The sequence below is a fragment of the Notothenia rossii genome (genome assembly GCF_949606895.1).
Source record: "Notothenia rossii genome assembly, chromosome: 2".
Taxonomy (NCBI): domain Eukaryota; kingdom Metazoa; phylum Chordata; class Actinopteri; order Perciformes; family Nototheniidae; genus Notothenia; species Notothenia rossii.
In genome coordinates, this window is record NC_136904.1 from 43,119,046 (window position 1) to 43,142,607 (window position 23,562).

The following is a 23,562-nucleotide window of genomic DNA, read 5'->3' on the forward strand; positions in this document are numbered from 1 at the left end:
GACTTTCATTTTTTTGTACATTTTATAAATACACTAATAGAAAAACATAATATTCGACTGTATTTACACTCGTCTAAAATGAACAATTTCTGTGACATGAAAATAGTGGGTAATCAAAACACAAACCCGGGGGTTTTCACCCGACATAATTACTGTACAGCTCACCGTGGCATGGTACGAGCTTTAAAACACTTGTTACAAGAACATCTAAAACAAAGGCACATGAAATAATACATACTGAATAAAACCAAGAAAAAACATTCAAACTGTGCCATGATAATCCAACGGCATCGTAGATATTGCATTAAAAATCACTCTACAGGTTTGAAGTTTTCATATGTGAATCCTCGCTCACAGTTACAAAACTTTTAGAAACACACACCCACCCCCACCCCCCCGCACACACACACACACACACACACACACACACACACACACACACACACACACACACACACACACACACACACACACACACACACACACACACACACACACACACACACACACACACACACACACACACACACACACACACACACACACACACACACACACACACACACACACACACTTCCTAGAAGCCCTACCTCTGGTTATATCTAAGGAATCTAAACTAATGCTCTCCAACCTGAGGGACGGACTGTTATCAGGAGTCCAAGAATGATTGTTCTCAGTGGTTTCAGCTGCAGTGCAGGATAATGACATTTAAATCAGATTGCACAGGAAGTGGTGAATCTGATTGTGCTTTGCTTTATGCTAAATTATCTGTGTGAGGTGAAACAATGGTTTGAAAACCTGAGTAATTCAGAGTCAAGGCACTGTGCTGCACAACTGGGCTGTGGTGGAGGCACCTTGAAGCCCCCCCCCCCCCCCCTTTCCTGTTTAGTTGTTGCAGAGGCGCTGGCAGGGCTGCTTGAAGTGTCCGTAGCGCTTCTCTGTGGGGGAGAAGCGCATCTTGGCGAGGTTCTGCCTGTGGAGGCCTCCGTGGCTCAGCTTCTTCCTCTCAGCCTGGGCGCCGGCCCTCTGCACAGCCAGCAGCTGGAGGTGGCCGGGCAGAGGGACCCCCCAGGCAGCCAGGCGCCAGGAGATGTGCCGCCTCACCACCACCGGCCTGCACACACACAGGGGAGGGTTAGAGCGTGTGTTGATGGCATATTAGATGATAGGTTAGTAGGTTCACTGATAGGATACTAAGACGCACCACGGGAAGTTCCTCCTGCCTGTGGCCAGCAGACTGTTTCGCTTCTCCCCAAGAGCTTCAATAGACTGTACTGAACTTAATTCACCAGCTAAAGCTCTCTTTAACTGTGCAATCCAGTGTTCATACTAATACAACACTGTTTATATTGTAATATACATGTTATATATTGTAGGAGAATGACAGTTCTTAGGAGGATAGTTTTAGATTAATCTTGAGACTGCAATATTTTTTTTTCATTTTTTCATCTTTATTTCGAACAGATTTCAAAAAACAAATACAAAATAATAAATGTGAAAAATAGAATACCGTATTGTTAGAATACATTATTTATCAATATTCATAATAATATTTATATATTCAAAAAAAAAATATTCATAATAATAATAAGGGTCCGAAAGGGAGCAGGAGGAAGCAAATGCTTATTAATTCCCACCCCTTACTTACTGCTAATCAATGATTATCCTTTAAATCATTTCTGCAAGTTATTCCTACTCACATCTTTACATTTATACATACATTTACAATCATTTCTCATCTTCAATCACCTCTCTTCATTCTCATAGTTTTTCAAAAAAGTGTTTCTGTACATCCTTTTAAACTGAATTATGCTTGTGCTTTGTTTGAACTCCTGCTCCAAACCATTCCATAAAATCACCCCACAGATTGTTATACTCATACTTCTCAGAGTTGTTCTGACCTTGAGTTGTTTATAATGTAGATTTCCTCTCAAATTATACCCACCCTCTCTGTCTACGAACAATGTTTTTAATTTCCTTGGTAGTAGATTATGTCTTGCTCTGTACATGATTTGTGCCGTTTTAAATGTAACCAGATCAGTAAACTTCAATATGTGTGACTTCAAAAATAATACATTAGTGTGTTCAAGATATCCAATATTATTGATAACTCTTATAGCCCTTTTTTGTAATGTGCATAACGGCTGTAGGTTGGTTTTGTACGTGTTTCCCCAAATCTCCACACAGTAAATCAGATATGGTAATATCAGTGTGTTATATAGAGTATACAATGAGTTGTAGTCCAGAATGTGTCTGGCTTTTTCCAATATTTTGCGATAGTTTTAGCCAGTTTTGCTTTTACATGAGTGATATGAGGTTTCCAGCTGATTTTGTAGTCTAAAACCACACCAAGGAACTTAATTTCAAATACTCTTTCTATGTTTATGTTATCTAGTATTAATTTACTCAAGTAATTTACCCAATTATAGTTTTGAAACACTTGTTCTTAAGTATTTCCATTGTGTGGTACTTTAAACTTCTTTTCACTGGTAGTAAAAATGTTACCTTTTATTTCACTAAATATTTGTCATCGCTTTAAGTATCTCATTTAAGATTTGATGTTAAACTAGAACGTGTTGCGGTTGTATGCCACCTGTAACCAGTCAAGTTGCAGTTTACATGCATATCTGCGACGTCATCTATACACTGTTAGACATTGGTGGGAAAATGTTCAGTTTGAGTGACTTTGAGCTTCATCAACCAAAATCCATTCAGTCACTTAGTCAACGTGGATGTTTGTTCCAAAATTTGAAAAAAATCCCAAAAATTGTTCTTGAGATTGAGCCTTCCCAGGAATGTTACGTTATCCAGCATCCTAATAAACATCAAAATCGATATAGAGTGCCACAGTGACGCGTCCTAAAACCCGGAAGTAAGCTGTGCATGGGTTCCTTCGACAAAAACCAATGGAATTTCTCCATTGGATTTTAGAAAATAGCTGGAAATAAGGTCTGTGGTTGACAAACATTTAAGGGACGGATCACGTTTTGTTCAGCCGGATAATATCCACATGTCGACCCTACTTTTATAATTTTTTTAATCATAAATCTATCGATTAGATTTATAATTATTAATGAAAGTAGTAATACAATTATAAAAGTAGGGTAGACATGTGGATATTATCCGGCTGAACAAAACGTGCATTTATCTAACAGGTTGGTTTTCCGCCGACCTTATTTCCAGCTATTTTCCAAAATCCTATGGAGAAATCCCATTGCTTTTTTGTCGAGGGAACCCATGCGCAGCTTACTTCCGTGTTTTAGGACTGTGGCACTCTATTGAGTCAATGAAAGGTTGCACACTTGTACTTTGATTTGGTTAATAGTTCTATATCGACTAACTACAACAGAAAACCATACCTAAAAAAAATTCAGCATAATCAATAATTTATAACAATATATACTAATATTAAAATGAGTGCAATACACCATGACTACTTTTGAGAGTTAAAGTACATTTGATTGATATCTTTGAACTTATAATGGAGTATTTTAACAGTGCAGTACTTACACAGATGAAATAAATCCGCTGAATGCTCCTTCTACCACTACACATATAAAAACCTTAAGGTCATTATTTCAACAAATGCTGCTAATTAATCTTCTGTATTTGACTAATGCAAGTTAAAGGAGCTCTTGAAACTTTATACACATTGTTAGCTTCTGTAATCCAGCCTTGATTCTTAAAATGAAAACACAACACACTTTGGGATTTTCACAGGTTTCCGTGAAAGATGACATCCAGGTGTGGTAACTAATAAATACATCAATGTCTAAGGCGAGTGTGTCTGAATGAAGACTAACCTGGAGGTGTCCTCTTCCTCTTCGTCAGAGCCAACCTCCTCTCCGCTCATCATGCATCTAATTTGGTACACGGACATGCTGGGGTGCTCGATCAGCAGGTTCTCCAGGGGGCCCGCCGGGGGGGCCGACAGGGGCTCGTTCTCTGCAATGAGGACATCTTCTCTTTACATCCCAGAACACACTGCACCCAAACTGAGTGGATGATGTAGAAGTGAATGCCACAGACTCTGAAGGGTTTATTTGTTACCTGGCAGATTAACGATGATCCATCCTCCCTCCTCACTCTCCATCAGCTCCTCATAAGAGTCCACTGCCTCAAAAGCCTCCCCAGCGTTCCAGAGCAGCTGAGAGAGAAGCTTTCCGAACATCTTCAGACTCAGGTGCTATCTGGGAATGAACAATAGTGAGAATATCAAACAATGCACAAAACACACTGTGAATTCTTTTTGGAAGGGTTTTGGCAGCTGGGGACATTGGGTGACTCCATATTTTGGATGTGATAGTGAGTTCTGAGTTCACAAACCTCAATCAGAATTAAATAAATAAAACATTACAAATATATATAAAAAATTGCAATACAAATACAAAACAAAGCAGAGGTTTTTATTAACCTATGAAGTTATAGCAGAAGGTCCACTTAAAAATAAAAAATAGAATACAAATATGTATTTAGGGAAAAGATGTTAAGAATTAGCACATTTTAATGAAGGAATACAAAACAATAAATAACTATTTGAATATGAATTACTCACTCAAAGGTTCCTGGACAAAAAAAAGGTTTAAATAAATGCCTGTATGGTGAACGGAAAATAAACAATGTTTATGTCTTTAATGATACAGCTAAACATCAAAGTGTCTCATGTTTGTGAACTATTTGTTTTTGGGTTCTTTGTTCTCATGCAAGAACAATTCAAGGTAAAACAGCGAGGGTAACTGATACAAATGTGTGATTGTGTGGGTGAAGTATTACTTTAATCCTCTTCCACCTGAACCTCCTCTCCGCCTGGATATATGTCCACATGAGCAGAGCAGGGGGCTCCACGGTGAGGCTGTGCTAATAAAAACCCACAGATCTTCTGCAGTGATCACCTAACCCCTGCTCTGCATCAACAATGTTTCCCTTGCGCCAACACAGGAACCTGAGCCCTGAGCTGCTAGGTCGCTTCATGACGCAGACTCACGAGCCTAAGATGTTACTGCTGAGGGAACATGATGATACAAGACGCTAGAATTTGACTGGTTTCAAAAATATGATATAACCTGCGACACTGCTTTAAACTCCTCCCATGAAGAAAAGTTGTAGGCGTGACCTAAAACCGCAGCTGGATGACATTTTGTCCTAAACAATGAACCTGTAACATTATGGAAGTGTATTATGTACACTGCATGTGTGTTTATAAGTCCCCTGTCCTTCTTAGGCAACATAAATAAGGCTTATTAAATAAGGAAAATAATAACAATACATTTGATTAAAAAAGCGATTTTTAAGGTACTCAAAAAAACACTACGTAAAATAAAATAAAAAAATACTTTTGGGTTTCTCCTGTTTTACCTTAATTCTAGTGTTATGTGAAAGATATATAGCCTACACTGCATGTTTGTTCAAGACAAACATAGTTCCATAAACCGACCCGTGTTTACCCGTGTCAGTGTCTGGATGACTTCCTTCAGTGTTTGCCCGGAATCTAATGTCACCAGACCCCTCCCTATAAACACACACATAATCCCTGTCTGGCCGGTCTATTATAACCTGATATCTACAGGACGAACAGCTGATTGCACATCGATGCAGTTTTATTTAATCATAATAATAGCATTGGGTGGATTTGTGGAGGTGGAAATTCAACGATAACATGCATTACAAACCAAAGACATATCACTGGCCAGAGGATTGCACTTCGACAACAAAAGACAAATGACATCCAAACATTAAAACAGGCCAGTATTTGACCGTGCTGCTTATATCTACATCATGACTCACCTGATTAAATAAAAATAAATGTTTTTCCTCGGGTGTGGCCTTTATACCCAAATGATCCTTCTGTGTTGCTTGTTCTTCAGATATTGTTTTGATCTCAAAGTTGTTTTTCGGAGAGTCCTCCCTGTGTCCTGAACATACGGTCCTGAAACGTCACCAAGCCACGCCCTCTGAGGCGGGACAGTTGTACGTCAGTCAATAGGCTTGTTTGAGACGCGTTGCGGCTCACCTTGAAAGTAGACGAGAATAGCCGATCGCAGCCGGGGGAGGTCTCCAAAAGCTCGCCTGAAGTCGGACAGCTCCGAGTCGGCTTCTTCTTCTTCTTCTTCTTCTTCTTCTTCTTCTCTCGGTTTTTTGGCAGATTGCAAACAACTTTAAGGTGCATACCGCCACCTCCGGAGTCGGCTTGACTCGGTTTGCATTTATAAAGAGTGCACAAATGTGTTTAATCGTTAATGTCAGATATGTACTAAGTAAATACATTTGTTCCTTTACATTCCTTACATTACGAAATGCAGTTTAGCTTCCAACCAGGAGTGCAACAAGCAGTAAAGTGAAAAGTAATGTACACAATCTACAGAATAAAAGATAGAATGAATTGAATGATGAATAAACAGTGAGGGGTATGAATAGATATACACAGCAGCCTGTGAGCAGTATGAACAGTGTGTATGAATATGCTAAGATATATAACGTATGAAAACGGTAAGCAGTGCAAGTATAGTATAACACAGGGGTAGCCAACACGGTGCCCGCGGGCACTCAGTCGCCGCAGGGGCAACGTGAGTCGCCCGCCGGGCATGTTCTAAAAATAGCTCGCCAAGCAAATCCAAAACAAAAAAGGAAATGTAATTAAAATAATCTACTCTATGCATAAACGAAACCTAAATCATAGGGAACTCTATCTACTTACTACAACTCTATATATATCTAACACCCCTCCTCCCCCACCCCCACAATGAATATCGACCAATCACGTTTTGCTTGATTTGCGGGACCAGCGTTGCAGTCGGGAAGAAAAGCAATGTGGCACCTCCCCGCTGATTTTCCTTCTGGCAGAATCTACACAACATAACAGCCCCATTGAACAGCCTATGCCAGCCTATAGAGAGGCGAAGTCACGCCCATCTACTTCCGGTCCATGGGACCCCGGAAGCGAAAAATTATACATTGAATTCAATGGAGAGAGAAAACGTATCTTTTGATCCCGTTTGAATTGTGCCACGAACTACACATATGATGTTTGTCAATCTTAAACAATCATTTCCATGTTAAAAAAGTCACATTTTGTCGTAAAACTGTTGAAATATAATATTATGAAAAATACGCGACTACAAAGACTACAAATCCCAAATCCCATTCTGGGTCGCGTATGTGATGTCACAGGCGATAATGCTCCAAGTGGTTGAGACTCGTAATTAAAGCGAAGAAGAACATTTCATAACTGATTTATTCCCTCCAATAAATAAAAGAGATTGCTCCAATAAATTCACTTTTACAAGAAGCCTGTGTGCTTTGTACCATGTTGTAATCACAAAAGTGATCATACCACTTGCTCGTTCTATCACTTCCCGTCTTATGAAAGGACCAGGAGTCGCTGGATCAGACATATCAGGTAATATCATAGGTAATATACATGTTGTGCATGGAACATAGTCAAGTTAGCTACCTAGCTAGTAGCGACGAGTAGCGAGCACGTTAGTTAGCATTACATTACTTAGCCTTGTCATTTTTAGTAGCCTTACCATGAAGTTATTATTTTATTACATGAAGTACACCAAAATGTTAAACAGTAAGAGTAGTCATCATGGTAAGTATTTCGTGAAACATTTGAAGAGTAGCCTACTGCGCCTTCCACCGGGTGCTCAGGAAGCAGTTCAGGGAGAGTCGAAGGAAGGCAGGCAGGCAGGCAGGCAGCTTTGCATGACATTCTTCTGGACATGTGTCATTGTGATGACAGTGAGGGTGAGTCAATCTGTTTGTTGGAAAGACAGTAGTTGAGTGATTACTGAGAGAAAATTATTAAAAGAGATAATTATTCAGTGTTGTTACTTTAAAGTGTTGTTACTGACCTTTTTCTCTTTTATTTTCTTTACCTCACCTGTAACTGCTGAGACCCTGAGGAACATGCACACTGACCTGCTCTGGCAACCTGATTTCCACTGTACGTAATAGTATTTGGTTATGGTATATTATTTATATACATCAAAGGCACAATGCACCCCCCAGAGAGACACATGTATTGAGTGTGATATTTTGCATAGGTCATGTGAAATCATCTTTACATACTAGAAAACTGTAGGAGCGGCAACTTGTTTTGAAATTGAATTTTTAATATCCGATAATAAAGTTGATCTGTTTTCTTTATTCTTCTCTCTTCCCAGCTCCATCCATCACCGTTCTCTGTTCCTGCAGGTCCTGCTTGCTAATCAATGCTTTATCTTTTTACACAATTACAAATAAAGTCAATGTATTGTATGACATGAAGTTGTGCTTCATTCTGAGTCAATAATAAATTCATTCTGCCTTCAACTGCAAAATGATTGTGGACTGCACCAACATCCATGTAGCTGCCCCCAGTAAGATGAACCAAGCAAAGCTGACACTCAACATACAGCTGTGCTCTTAAGTTGACATGAAGAATTTGTGAAATATTGGTAATTATTTGGAAAAAATGACTTACGATGCAGAAAACTTTTTTTATTTAGGAACAGTGGTCAAGTGAAGCATTTATCACTACATATGTGTCACACTTAAAAGGCCAAACACACTGGCCAAACACACCTCGTTTACAACTCCCCAGTTGACAGCCATGACGCCGTCTAAATTGTACCCCCCAAGCACCCTCTTCATGAGGGACGCGCATGGAGTGGATGAAAGTCCCGACCTCAGCACAGCACCAAAATTGCTGGCTGTCAACCTGCCCTGCCTGTGTAACTGCCACGGAGGATTTGTCCGCTGTCCTACGTTGGCTGTCTGGATGGCAGCTTGCTGGTCTCTGCTCAGTTGCATTGAGGCAAGAATTGCCTCAAGCCCCCGACCCCCATGCTCCTTCACTAGCTCCGGCACGTTGAAAATGGCCTGATGTTGAGGCTGCAGCTCTGGCTCAGGTGACAAAAGCCATGCCATGCCACGCTGCGCCCCTCAGTGCAGACCTGAACCAGTCTACTTCCTCAGTGGCGATGTCTCTGGCCAGTGGGTTGTATGTCTCCTCTTGCTGTTGGTAGAGTTGAGACACCGGTGCCAGGCTTCCTCCACTGGCACTCAACTTCTGTGGAGCTGATCTGCCACATGGCAAATATTGCCAATGCTGCAGCGTGGCTGCATTTGTACATCCCCCGTGCACAACCACAGACAGCGCTCTGCATCGCGCCATCCTCTCCCATGTAGATCTGTACAAATAAAGTAAGTACCATGTTTGTTAACATGCTATAATAGATTGAATGAGCAATACAAGGATGGTCCAGATCTGGGGGTGGGAGGGTTTATTTTTCCATAGTTTTTTCCTCTTGTCTGATTGTTGTTATTTTTTGTTTTTTCTGTATTTTTTGTCATTTGTGTTGTATTGGTTGTGATTGTACATTGTATTTTTTTAAATGTGTATTACATTTTTGAAAAACATTTGATCAAAAAAAAAGGATTTGGTCAGGATCTAGACTCAGTGTGTAGTTTATGAATTAATCAATGCTCTCTACATTAGGAAAACACATACCAGTGTACCAGACGGAGTCACACACAGCTGTGCCTAGATAACCAAACAAATTGACAAGATAACCAAAATCCTTGAATCTACACACAGCAAATAAACTCAAATGACACAACGAGATGTAAAAAGGAGATCACACATATAGTTGATATAAAACTGGCCGCTTCAATCTGAAGAGCAACTAAAACAAAACACGGGAGTGTACCTTGTTCTTGTGAACACTAATGTTATCCATAGCATACACACCCGTATACAGTACACCCGTTCTAGGTTCTGATTGGCTCTCTAGGTTGGCATTCTAGCTTCTGACTGGCTGTCCAGGTTGTCAATCACAGCCGTGGGCATATTATACTAGTCGACTCGTAACATCGCTAAACTTTTTTTCTTGACGGTTTTCTCAGTCAACTAATGCTATTGATAACAGTAACATAAATTAAGCACACTGCATTCATTATATGCCGGGTCTGTGGTTCATCATCTTCTTTTTCATTCTCCTCCTTATTGACTGACATTAACGTTAAACATTGCACTTATGTTACTCACCGAAACCTTGTAAAGCCGGTCCCGCATGCTGGCTCTTACAGAACCGACTAACTCCCCTTTCGTGTATGTACAGCTCTCAACATGCCCAGACTTGTAGTGATTTTCACCTCGTTTTATACTTTTATTCTCATTCTGAAAGAATGAGGTGAAATGTGCCAACGTGACGGCCATCTTTGTGTTGGTGACGCGTATTGTGCGGGACCAGAGACATGTAGTTCACTGAGCGGCTTAACACAAAAAAATGTGTTACTTCACAGTTTTACGACACATTTTTATTTTTTTGACTTGCAAAATGTTCTTTTAAATTGACAAACATCATATGTGTAGTTCGTGGCACAATTCAAACGGGATCAAAAGATACGTTTTCTCTCTCCATTTAATTCAATGTATAATTTTCCGCTTCCGGGGTCCCATGAGCTCCCCCGGAAAGGGAGGGACTTCGCCTCTCTATACAACACATGAGGAGCAGAGTTTTACTCTGTGTGTGTTGTAACTTGCATATATATTTATTCCACTTGACGCACACACAGGCATGGCGTAATCTCCACTGGGGACATGTCCCCCGCACTTTTCGAAATCCCGTTTGTGTCCTCCCACTTTACAAATATGTTTATTATTTTTTTTTTAACGCAACCCGTCATCGCCAAGGAGGAGCACACAGCCTCTGTGAGCGAGCGAGAGAGAGAGAGAGAGAGAGAGAGAGAGAGAGAGAGAGAGCGAGAGAGCGAGCTAGGGAGAGCACACTTTTATCTATTTAATATAGATAAAGTAAGAAGTCATTCCAGTGTGTACTATAGGAAAGTAGAAAACACAGTTTAAAAGGGGAGTGATTAGTAAAATATGCATAAATAAAAAGAAAGAATGCTAATTAGGTAACATAAGATAAGAATAAACCAGTTTAAATGATTTTTTATTGGTTGTGATAATATTCTAAAGATGATTGGAGTATTGAAACGTATACAGCTCCCTTTCATATGAGTGTTGAGAGCTGTATCCATAAATTCATTTTGTACTCAAAGTGCAGCAGATTGGTGCATTTCACTTCAACATTTAAAAAAAAAATCTTTTAGAGGAGGTGAGGACCCCCCTCGAAGATGTGAGATCCCCCCTGGAGGATGTGAGGCCCCCCCAAGAGGATGTGAGGTCCACCCCCAAATAAAGCAGGTTAAAATTATTAAATTGCATACATTTTCTTTTAGTAAACACTGAAAACGGGTCCCACAGACCCAAACAGCACACAAAGGTTAAAGGTAAGCATATAATATATAAATATAAAATATATACACTGCAAAAAACAAAAAAAAGAGGAGTAAAAGTAGCCCCCGACTTGCTTTATTTTTTGAAAGTAGCCCTCATCCTAAAAAATGTTGGTGACCCCTGGTATAACATATATAGATATTAATTTAATGATGATAAATATTGTGGAACAATTATGAAAAATGTTAATGGAGGGGGCGATGTAAAACTGACACAAAACAACAACAAACTTTTGCCGAGCCAATTGGAGAGTTTCATCACCAGCACGTGGTAAAAACCACCAATGAGCGCTCAGCTCGAGATACCAGCGAGTCGTTTCCCATCAAGCATTTCGCTTCCGCAGCCCGTGGAAAGGGGTTATGGCTAGAAAGGATCCGTCTTGTGTAAAACTCTCGCGAGAGTTTGCAAGTCACGTGGCTGAATGTTTACGTTTGGCAGGCAGCCTTTCAGTTACGATCGTTAACATCAGTGAAGCTAAACTATCTATTAATTATGTCAATGACAGGGAGTGTGATTGTTGAAATAGGGTGTTAGTGGTCTTGCTGTTCAAAGAAGAATGACAACACTGTAGATCACCAACACTGCGGTTTATTTTTTATTGACAGGCAAGTCAACGTTGTCACAGTAAAAGTCCCAAGATAGCTCCTGGTGCAATAAAATGTTCCCTTTCAGTGTTTTACTATTATCCTGCTGCATGAATGTGTATGTTGCATCATGTCACTGTTGTAGATGTTTTTCCGAGCCGCTCCAACGAGAGTTACAACGAGAACGTGACGTCAAATTTACACTAGACGGATCCTTTCTAGCCGTATCGGCTCGTCTACACTACAGGCATCGAAAAATGCTTTCAACGCTTCGCCCATTCACTTGAATGGGGTGACGTAGAAGATTTTTAATCTTCGCCGAACTGCATTGTGGGGAGCATGGCATGGCTTTGCTAGCATCACGAGCATCTATCAAAAGTTGAACAATGTTCAACTTTTGAGGCTCGATGCTTGGCATCAGCCAATAAAATCCCGTTTATGCAAATCCCGCCAGTGCAAGCGCAGCCAATCAAACCGCGTGCAAGCTGGGAGAGCCAGACCGCAGTTCATTTCCTCATATTCCAAACGAGATATTACGGTAGCAAATCACCCTGTTCTTTACGACCAGAACTATTTACCGGGATACAAACCGGAGGAACCAGGCATGGAGAGAGGTGGCAGAGACAGTGGGTGAAACTGGTAGGTTTTTCGCCTGTTTGGAGAGATTATATCCAGTTTACTTCGTTTTAACATTGCTATTGCTTTGTATGTCGGGGGGCGGGAGATTCATGTGATTGGTTGTTGGTCGCGTTGCTCGCAAAAAATTGCCAAGCTTCAGACACGCCCAGCTTCAAGATTTTTTGATACCTGTAGTGTAGACGGGCCGTAACCGTGGAGAGGAACTGCGCCGCCTCGCCTCGCTCTCAAGGCTGCGGGCGTCTTTGTCCCGCGAGATTTCAACGTCTCATGTAGGCGAGCCTCGAGAGCAAGTCGGTTATGGCTAGAAAGGATCCGTCTTGTGTAAATATGACGTCATGTTCTCGTTGTAACTCTCGTTGGAGCGGCTTGGAAACACATCTACAGCAGTAACATGATGCAACATACACATTAAAGCAGCAGGATAATAGTAAAACACTGAAAGGGAACATTTTATTGCACCAGGAGCTATCTTGGGACTTTTACTGCGACAACATTGACTTGCCTGTGAATAAAAAATAAACCATAGTGTTGGTGATCTACAGTCATTCTTCTTTGAACAGCAAGACCGCTAACACTCTATTTCAACAATCACACTCCCTGTCATTGACATAATTAATAGATAGTTTAGCTTCTCACCATCATTTGCTGTGGCCCACTGATGTTAACGATCGTAACTGAAAGGCTGCCTGCCAAAAGTAAACATTCAGCCACGTGACTTGCAAACTTTCGCGAGAGTTTTACACTACTAGACGGATCCTTTCTAGCCATAACCGAGCAAGTCGGACAAAAATGACTAACCATCATGCAACGCACTCGCAAGACGTTGATCGAAATTGCGCAGGTCTGCGCAGGTCTCGCTTGTCTCAAACAAGCCTACTGCGTTACATGTCCACAAAACAACCCACTGATGTGACAACAAATTATGTGGACTGAAATATTACGTTTTGTCTTTCATATTTATCCACATTGGCGTTTACACAGTTCTCAAGCTATCAGAAGGGAACAGTAAATGAGTTTGCAAACAACATAATGTACGAAAAAATTCCCCGTTATGCTGTACTGTTACATCCATCCCCGTAACTCCACTCGTGCTGACTTTAGGCAGCAGCTGCACGTGAAAAGCAAAACAAGAATATTATTCTGTGAAAACTGGTTACAATGGCTAACGTAACGGACAGCCTAGCTGTGAGCTACCAGAGTTAACTTGTCTTGTAGAGTTTTTGAGATAGGTCTGGCTATGCAAGCCTGAAGGCTAGATTATTTACTTGTTCAAGTTTTGGTGAGAAGCTGTCCTCCTTATGTTCAAGACTTTTCAAGATAGTTCCCACACTAATCACCACTCCAATGTTTTGTTTAGTGCGCATGTGCAAGATGTTGTTATTTTAAGTCAAGCTGTTTTTACCTTTATATATAGTATATGGATATGGTTTTTTACCGAAGTGACGTCTAAAGTTAAAGAAGAAAACACTCCGACAGAGACTTGGTGGGGACAGAATGACAGCAGCTATGAAGTTTGAATGGCATTTGGGTTTTGATTCCCATGTATCTCCAAATAAAAAAATAGATGAACCCAGTCCGAGCTGAACAATTAAAGTCTTGACTTTCCTTTTTTAAGTAATTTAGACTTGAGTAAGCAAGGAAGTACTCTATCATTATAGACACAACATGTTCAAGTTTCAGCGATATATATTAATTATTTATAGAGTTACAGCAAATAAACTGTTGAAAATATCTGTCTTGTCTCGATTAGCTGTTATTTACTCTCTGATTGTCTGAAAGCAGGAAGTGGATCGCAGAGAGTATGCGCCGACTCCGAGTCCGACTGCACGCGAAGAGTAAAAACTTCTACTTCTAACCCAGCCTGTATTTATCCGGGACAGGACTGAAGGTAAATACAACAATTAGATAATTATTGATACAAAGTTGATGACAGCTGTGTTCTATCTATTTTCTGTGCTTTATAAGACTCTGAAATTAATCCCTAGGTCTTTGGACTCTTATTTTGTTAAAATAGAAATGAAACGCGGGCCTGTGTTGTACTGGTATTAAACAGTTTATGATCGAATCTACTGTCTTTCTATATTTTAAGAAAAAAACTTAATAGCGTATTGATTATTGTGCCCACTTTTTTTTAAATTAAGTCAGTTTATAGAACTAATTCATAGCAGTGAACTCGGCTAACAAACACTTCAATAACAAACCCCTAACAAGCCAAGCTCCAGTCAGAAAGCGGGTTGTTTTAAATTAATAATGGATATTAATACCAAGCCTTTAAGAGCACGTGGCCTACAGCTCGTCATATTTTACAAATGTTCAGTATACGTTTGCAGTTGTTCACATACTGTTAAAGTTAATTAACTAATGAAAGTAATAGATGATTAAGTACTACTCTACATAAATGTAAGACAATGTATCATTGATTTAAAAATCATATGTTTTTGGGAGTAATTGTAAAACGCATGGACATATTTATATGCGTTATTTAATTATTCAAGTGTTGTTATTTTATAATGTTGAGGCTAATTTGGATTTTAAAGTAAAAGTGAAACCAAATGTATTCTGACGTGTCTTTGCTTTGTTCTTCCTTTGTCACCTTTTCCAGTTTGAGAGACGAATACAGTATCTGTCTACTTTCACTCTGAGAGATCCTGACTTTAAGTTATCGCATCTACAGGGATCTAAAAGTGCACTGTGTGTTAGCCTAACGGAGAGGGTCTGTCTTCTTTATCTGAAAGCATATTCTTCAATAAAATACGATTTTAAAATCTTGGAGTCATAATGGCAAGCTTGGAATTACAGTAATGGTAATGTACTAAAAATGGCTATGTCTAATGCTGAATTACAAACTGGCCATCTGTCTAAAGCCTTAAGAGCTGTGTTTAGATGTTGTTTAATTGCACATTTGTCACTATAGTTTGCACAACTGAATGTCAATGTGAAAAGGTTTTGTTCCATGCTTGGTAAAGGGCTTTTTGTCAAAATCTATCATGACATAATGATTGCAAAATAACACACTTTATTTGAAGTAAAAATAAATACATAGAAGTTTCATTGCAGGTTGTACTGAACTGATATGCCTGTTATGCCTTTATATTCATGGCATTCAACATGGTTAGTTATGCTACTTCATTGCCTAAGGACATCTCCATGTGACAATAAAATAGTCTGTAGAGAATGTGAAACAATAAAATATCTGTTTGAAGATACGATTTCTTCCTAATTCAATTCAAATGTGATTTGAACTTTTTCTTCAAACAGCTGGACTAGGTTTGGTAAATGCTAAACCTGTTTATTCTGTGTGAATATTCCACATGAATAATCTGCTTCAACTGAAGGGTAAAGGTTTGTCTACCTCTAATCAAGGTTTACAGGTGTGTGTTCCTGTTGTTTCAGTGACGATCCCTCAGTATTGTTGACTGTCCTCTCTGTTCAATGTCTCAGCGCAGGGATGGCTCCACGGATCGATGATGTCATGCGTCTGTGCTGTGAAATATCTGCTCACGATAAGATCAAAGCGGCAGTGAAAAACTCCACCAAAGGAGCGCTGGCGGCCGGAGGAGTTGCGTTTTTAGGCGGGCTGCTCGGTGGACCTCCAGGGATCGCTGTTGGTAAGAATACAAAATAAACCATAATGATAGTATGTGAAACTGCCCTGTTTCTGAGGGAAACAGTACGTCTGCCTGATCAGAGGGTACACATGTAGCCCATCCTGCCAGGGGGCTTCAAGATTGTGAGATTAGTGGGTTCCATACATGGATGAGTTTTCAGAAAGGGGTTTAAGGGCACAAGCCGTGGTCCCAAAGTGTCAGGGGGCCAACATCTACAGAATGTCACTCAAAGATGTGTACGAACAATAGACTGTAGATCACAAGAAGGCACATCAACAGCAAAGAGAATCTCAATGACCAAAGAGAGGAGATACACATCCAAACAGAAAAACCCATTCTCAGCACAAAATGACGACAACAAGACACAAATTGACCACGAAAATACAAAAAAAGTAATACAAAACTTACACAGAACAACTACAAGTGACATACAAGTGCTATAAAGAGACACAATGACCACGAAGAGATACTAAAGCACTACAAGAGACAAAATGACAATTACATTACATTACATTGCATTTAGCTGACGCTTTTTTCCAAAGAGACTTACAATAAGTACATTCGACCAGGAAGAAAACAGAATCATATAAGTACATCTGGGGGGTATACTACGAAGCAGGATTTTCGCTTAGCCGGCTAACTTCAGGGAAAACTCGGGGTTTCCGGTCCTACGAAGCTGGTTCTCTTTTTAGCGGGCTAGATCTCCATGGGAACTTATGCTGTGCGGCTAACCAGGGGGGTATACTACGAAGCAGGATTTTTTTTTGGCAAGATAACTTCTGGGATTTCCGGTACTACGAAACTGGTTCAATTTTTAGCGGACTAGATCTCCATGGTGACTTATCCTGGAACCTAGTCTGTCTTCCGAAGCAGGATAGGTTCCAGGATAAGAGATCAACTCAGCGAAAGCACCACACCTGCTGACCAATCAGAGCTCAGTGTGCGGAGGAAATACAGTTTAAACTGCTGTTTCAGGAAAGACGGCCGGCAAAAATCACCGCTGTGTGAACGTGAAAATGAATAGAATATCACCTCCCATCTTCAGAGCAATCGGACTATTATAACTATTATTATACTATTATGTTAAGAAAGCTTAATTAAATATCTGCCACAACATAAGTAACCGGATCAAAGTAACATTACGTAGCCTACAGTCCGCTGCACTGTGAGTGCAGACGTCGATGTGTCCCATTATCATTCATATCACATCATATCACATGCATCATAATGTATCATATATTTCCTTATCTGAGCCGTATCTGGCCGTGCAACACTCACTGTGTCACATACTGTATGCAGAAGTATTATTTTAAGGAACACATTAAGTTGACGAAACACTTGAGTCAAATGTAATTAAAGTCAGATCGTGTCTTAAACGGGGCAGTGATATCATAAACCTGTTAATGTACGCATTCAAACACTTTTTCTTTTACCAGCTGTATTCACCTTGCAGGTGCAACTATGTGGCTTTTATCCTGGATACAGTGTTTAAGTCATGGATGTTTAAAGTTTAACTTCTTCATATTTGTCTAATATTATAGTTGACTTTTAGTTCAGGAAGTATGACGCTGCGCTGTCAGTACTCTTATCCATGTTTGTGATTGGTCGAATGCTCCAAATGCCACCCCTTTCATGTGCACCTAACTAGATAGGACACGACTGGCTTGAGCGAACGAGTTGATAGCCAGCGTTGTAGGACAGTTTAGCGAGAGCGGCTTTGTTTTGGATCGAGTCAACCGGATAACTCAAAACATATCCAGGATAGGTTGAACTAGATTCGTAGTATACCCCCCTTGTCGGGAGCAGGTTAGGTTGCAGGCTAAGAGCTCAACTCAGTGAAAGCACTGCCTGCTAACCAATCAGAGTTTAAAGCGATCAAGTCATATTACAGGAGAAAGGAAATACAGAAAAGCTGCCGTTGCAGGAAAGACGGCCGGCAAAAATCACAGACTGTGTGAACGTGAACATTAATAGAATATCACCTCCCATCTTCAGAGCAATCTGACTAATATAACATTAGCGTTAGAAAGCTTACTTAAATATCTGCCACAACATAACTAACCAGATCAAAGTAACATTACGTACAGTCCTCGGCATATCACATCATAATGTATCATATATTTCCTTATCTGAGTCAGCTGAGCCGTATCTGGCCGTGCAACACTCACAGTGTCACATAGCCTACTGTATGCACAAGTATTATTTTAAGCAACACATTAAGTTGACGAAACACTCGAGACAAATGTAATTAAAGTCAGATCCACTCGTGTCTTAGACGGGGCAGTGATATCATAAACCTGTTAATGTACGCATTCAAACACTTTTTTTTTTACCAGCTGTATTCACCTTGCAGGTGCAGCTATGTGGCTTTTATCCTGGATAAAGTGTTTAAGTCATGGATATTTAAAGTTTAACTTCTTCATATTTGTCTAATTATATAGTTGACTTTTCATTCAGGAAGTATGACGCTTCTCCATGTTTGTGATTGGTCGAAAGCTCCAAATACCACTCCTTTCATGTGAACGCGCACCTAACTAGAGAGGACACGGCTGGCTTGAGCGATCCACTTGATAACCCGCGTCGTAGGACCGTTTAGAGAGAGCGCGTATGTTTTGGATTAGGCCAACCGGCTAACTCAAACATATCCAGGTTAGGTTGAACCAGCTTCGTAGTACAGGCCTCAGGTTTCATAGAGCCAAACATTTCAAGTGCTACTCAACTGGCTATAGATAAGCCGGTCCTTTATTAGTATATAAGTGCTCTGTTAGCAGTTCTTTATTAGTAATTCTATCGCTCGAAGTGGAGTCGAAAGAGATGAGTTTTCAGTCTGCGCCGGAAGATGTGCAAGCTATCTGCTGTCCTGATTTCAATGGGGAGCTCATTCCAATTAAAAGTCACAAACGTAAAACAAAGATACATGAAAGCAACACTAAGAGACTTTACAGACACACAAAATGACTCCAAAGAGACTCAAACGTACAACAAGGAGAGGCACAAGGACTACAGAGGGAAAGGAAATAACTACAAAGACACACAAAATAACTTCAGAAACACAGAGTGACTTAAAAGAGATACAAAACCACTGGAAAGCAGCACAAAAGTACTTATATTCTATAACTTCTCTGATGTCTGTTGACTCCATGCCTGCATCATGCCTACAGCTATTGATGGCCCTTGTGATTTATTGACCCCCCCCTCCCCTCTGTATGTGGCAGGTGGAGCAGTGGGGGGGCTGCTGGGCAGCTGGCTGACCAGCGGTCAGTTCCGGCCCCTGCCTCAGATCCTGATGGAGTTGCCCCCCGCCCAGAGACAGAAGCTCTACGATGACATCGTGTCCGTCTTGGACAACATGGACTGGATGGATGCGGCCCAGCTAGTTTCCTTGGTGATGGGCAACGTGACTCTGCAGCAACAGGTCACCGCGGCGCTGCTGAACTACGTCACTAAGGAGCTCAGAGCGGAGGTGCGCTATAAGGACTGAATCCTGCTCCACCTGGACTCACAGGACCACAACCAGAGACCTTTCCATATTTTTGTACTTGGCTGAAAACATTTGAATCCTGGAGGTTTCACTGCCATGACCATGCCAAATGAAACAGTTAAAGTGGCTATCCACACAACAACAACAACAACTATTTCCTACTTACAATTTGGAGGCAAATATAAGCTTCCTGATTGGATGTAAGGTAGCACCACCTCCACCTCTATAATTATAATCCAGTATATATCATTCTGCATAATGAGTACTTCTGATGATGAAAGTGTATTTGAATATCAATACTTTACTAGCGCAAGAAAAGTTCTGAGTACTTCCTCTACATCTGCCTAACAAGAACTCATCATTGTTCAGTCACCATGGAAACCTAATGGATGGATTGTGACATTAGCACAAATAATGTTTTTGTATGCGACAATCAAGTCTTCCTTTTTAAATGCACTCAAATACTGTGCCTGAAGAGTCATATACTCTGTATCAGTGTACCTCTGCTTAGGAATTTCAAATAAAATACACTTTGAAGCTTTTGACTGTTTATTTGCAGATTTAAAGTTCTCCAAAAGTGAAGGCAAATAAAAAAAATGTCTGCATAAGAACCGCAAGAATGTTTCTGTTCAAGTTGAGTGTATATTTTAGTTTAAAAAGCACTAATCTGCACCTACGGGTCTCTGAATCAAAAACAATAACAAGAGTTTGGTGGTGTTATGGGATCCTAGTTTGCCTTTGTAGTCAGATTTCTCCCAGTTAGTATTCATCACGCTTTTAGAGATTCTTACTGGGAACCGAAAGCAGGCGTCTCCTCTTCATAACGTGCAAAAACAGTGATTAAAAGTTTGAAATAAAGCAGGTTCAAAATCAGTGTTTCTTCAATGCGGTTTGTCTGAGGATATCGTTAGTTTCTCTGAAAACTTAAGATCCAGACATCTGATCACTTGAATATTAGATCAGGTTAAAGTATGGACGGTTAAAGTTTGGCTTACACTGACTAAAAAGTCAATTCATGACAGCTCCTTTCAGGCAACAACGTCCCATGTTTAAATGTAGCCTACTGTGGCTACGAGGGAGTGCGCTCGTTTTTAAACCAGAAGGTCGTGGGTTGATCCCAGCCGTGCAGTCAACATATCGATGTGTCCTTGGGTTGCTGCTGATGGCCAACGATGTGTGAACGTGTATGAAATGGCTCCATTGGACTCCTTTGGTTACTTCTTGAACAGTGACGGCCCGTACACACGGCGGCTTGCGTTGAAGCGTCAACGCTTCTTCCCATTCACTTTGAATGGGGTGACGTGCGTAGTAATCAGCAGCGAACTGCTTCAACACGTGTATTTTGGTTTTATTCACGGCATTCATTTTGTTATTCTACTCCAAAAATTGGGTTGTATACATTTACTATAAAACAATACCCTCCTGGGACCCAGCCCATTGAAAATGTCCACTGTAGTGGGCATTTTGTTAACATGCATCTCCTTTTACTCTTGAGCTACTCAATCAATCCCTGATGTACTGTACAGAGGACATCCTGGTCTTTCCAGTGATATGTCATTGGTTAAAATTGGCTGGGAAGTTCCTATTTATTTTCATCCAAAATGGCTGGCATACCAAAAACTAAATGTTAAGCAGGAGGAAAAGTCAAATATTGTTGAATAATTGTAATTTTTACCATGGAAATCATATATGTTCTTGTTTATTAACATGTGAGTAACTATATAATTAGTTCTGAAAGCAATTAAATAATTCAAGTTTTCAACAGCTCTTTTATAAATGTCCATTCTAGTGGACGTCAGGACCAATTAATGGACTTTATGACTCAATATTGTTGCAAGAGATGGAACTGAAGCAGACATTTTCTGTACCAGATAGTCAGTGGCGTCCGGCCCATAGGGGCGCCGCCCCCCCTCTTCCCACATGTTTGATTGTCATTAAAAATTAAAAATAAATAAAAAAATATTTCCAAAAAATATATTTTTTTATTTTTTATTTTTAAAGAAAAAGGTAAATATTATATAGTTGGTATCAGTAAAATGTATAATCTACAATAAAATCTCGTTTAAAATTGTCTAAAGTTACTGATAAGTCACATGTTTCCTGCCTGGCCGCAGCGTGTATCATTACCCTCTCTCGTCCGGGCGGTAGAAAGGAGCCCTCAGCCAGAGCAGCAGCAGCCAACAAGCTGACTGTTGCTATCTGTAAACTATGCCGCCGAAACATAATTTCAGCCAATCAGCGTCGTTAGATCTGATGCTCAAAGGGCGCCCTTTCAGCGCCCTGGCTTGTGTGTCTGTGAGTTGTTTGGACTCGTATCCAGGGTGACGCTACAGTAGTTGTCTGCAGGTGTAGACTCCGGTGCCAGTGGATCGCCGGAGCTGTAGATTAACATTTACATGCTTATTGTAGTTGTAAGGGCAATGCCTGTGGCACCTTGGAGCATATGTGTGGGCTGGACCTGTATTTTTCAGGAAAGGAGTGATCAGAGGGTCGAGTTGTCGATTGTTGTTCAGTTTTCATCTTCCTCACCCTCTCAGACTTTGAGACGCGCTACCATGGAAACCAAACAATGGTGTAGCTGTATTAAAGTCCGAGTGGAAACAGTCGTGAGTAAATCTGATTTGGTCAGAAATCGGGAGAAATGCGGGCGGGAGGGTTGGCAAGTATTTAGTCTCCTGATTTTAAATGCCCTAGTATGGTTGTCACCATTTCCATAGCCCCACCAAAAATATTTTCCACCAGCCGCGACTGCAGATAGTTAAGGGAGATGAGGATTTTGAGCTCTCAGATGATGAGAGAGATGAGGATTTCACACCACCTGGGATAGAAGAGGGTGAAGAAGAAGGGGGGGGGGGGGGGGAGATGCAGGAGGCTCCATGAGCGCACAGAGAGAGAGACGAGCTGGAAAGACATGGCCCTCTGTGGGCCAAGAGTAGCACGCATGTCTTATTGTTCTTTTTATTTTAAGTGGAGCCATGACAAATGAAAATTGCCTCAGGAATGCAAGCTTTGCTTCTATAAGCATGGTCAAATGGAGACCACATCCATAAAACTAGTCAAGATGACCCTACAGCCCGTGCCGACTGGAGTCAATGAGGTACTTTTCGCACTACATTGACTACAAAGTCTTTGAAGATCTGGAAAGATTCACCTAAAAACAATTTAGATTGTTATTGACCAAATAAACAGCAATGTTCAGATCAATTACTTATTCATGTTTTAAATAAAGGTGAATGTATTATTGTATTAATATCACTCTATAACCATAATACGTTACATAGTCTATCTGTTAATTGTGGCTGTCTTTTCAAAAATAATATGGTCCCGACGTCCTCTACAGTGGACATACTGTAACATTTAAAAATAAAATTAAAAAAGTCTAAATTGCAATATGTTTTTTTTAACCCTATATAGGTAGGAAATCACAAAAAAAAAGGAAATTGGAAGACACATTTTTTCCTCGGGTCCCAGGAGGATACTGTAGATTCTACAGTACTGTTGTTTTATAGATTTGTTAATGTACAACCCAATTTGTGTTCTTTGAAATTGAAAAGGATATTGCATTGTGTTTGTTACTTTTGTTGCAGTTTTATATGTCTTAAGTGTAATTTGGCTTGGCTTCCTATTTTGTATGGACATGCTTTTATTTTGAAGGAGCGTTAGCGCTGTTGACAGGAACTGTTGTTGCTATGGAAACAACGTGCATATTAAGACGGAGAAAGTAAAGAATAAAGTGTATGATTAAGTGTTAGCACCCCCCGAAGAGGCACAAGCTCTTACGTTGATATTGGATATTTCAATAAATTCAATTTGGCAGCCGCAGTAAAAAAAAAAAAAGAGAAAACATATCCGATTAACGAAATTGAAACCCAAATAGTAGCCTACTCCAACGAACAAATATTCGGGCACAGCCCTACAGCACAGGCACTATGAGAAAAATAAAGAGCTTTTTGAACATTAAAG

General features: G+C 40.3%; 2 protein-coding genes across 2 annotated transcripts; one reads left to right on the forward strand and one right to left on the reverse strand.

Moving 5' to 3' along the window:
* Nucleotides 1–3: 3 nt before the first annotated feature.
* On the reverse strand, nucleotides 4–5,985 carry LOC307029293 (tumor protein p53-inducible nuclear protein 2). Its single transcript, XM_079665109.1, has 4 exons — nucleotides 5,785–5,985; nucleotides 4,051–4,190; nucleotides 3,804–3,945; nucleotides 4–1,114 (listed from the first exon to the last, which is right to left on the reverse strand). Exons 2-4 carry the CDS (start codon nucleotides 4,169–4,171, stop codon nucleotides 886–888), a joined length of 492 nt encoding a protein of 163 aa, XP_079521235.1. The 5' UTR covers nucleotides 4,172–4,190; nucleotides 5,785–5,985; the 3' UTR covers nucleotides 4–885.
* A 6,340-nt stretch (nucleotides 5,986–12,325) lies between these two features.
* LOC307030234 (protein C19orf12 homolog) lies at nucleotides 12,326–20,141 on the forward strand. The gene is made up of 4 exons (XM_079666545.1): nucleotides 12,326–12,510; nucleotides 14,293–14,398; nucleotides 15,952–16,118; nucleotides 19,334–20,141. Exons 3-4 carry the CDS (start codon nucleotides 15,959–15,961, stop codon nucleotides 19,597–19,599), a joined length of 426 nt encoding a protein of 141 aa, XP_079522671.1. The 5' UTR covers nucleotides 12,326–12,510; nucleotides 14,293–14,398; nucleotides 15,952–15,958; the 3' UTR covers nucleotides 19,600–20,141.
* Nucleotides 20,142–23,562: the final 3,421 nt, after the last annotated feature.

Excerpts from the sequence above, each read along its gene's own strand:
- LOC307030234 (XM_079666545.1), top strand. The coding sequence starts at position 15,959 with ATGGCTCCACGGATCGATGATGTCATGCGTCTGTGCTGTGAAATATCT. Across the intron at positions 16,119-19,333 it reads ACCTCCAGGGATCGCTGTTG|GTGGAGCAGTGGGGGGGCTG; the intron begins GTAAGAATACAA and ends TGTATGTGGCAG.
- LOC307029293 (XM_079665109.1), bottom strand. The coding sequence starts at position 4,171 with ATGTTCGGAAAGCTTCTCTCTCAGCTGCTCTGGAACGCTGGGGAGGCT. Across the intron at positions 3,946-4,050 it reads GATCATCGTTAATCTGCCAG|AGAACGAGCCCCTGTCGGCC; the intron begins GTAACAAATAAA and ends TCCTCATTGCAG. Across the intron at positions 1,115-3,803 it reads GAGGAAGAGGACACCTCCAG|GCCGGTGGTGGTGAGGCGGC; the intron begins GTTAGTCTTCAT and ends GTGTGTGTGCAG.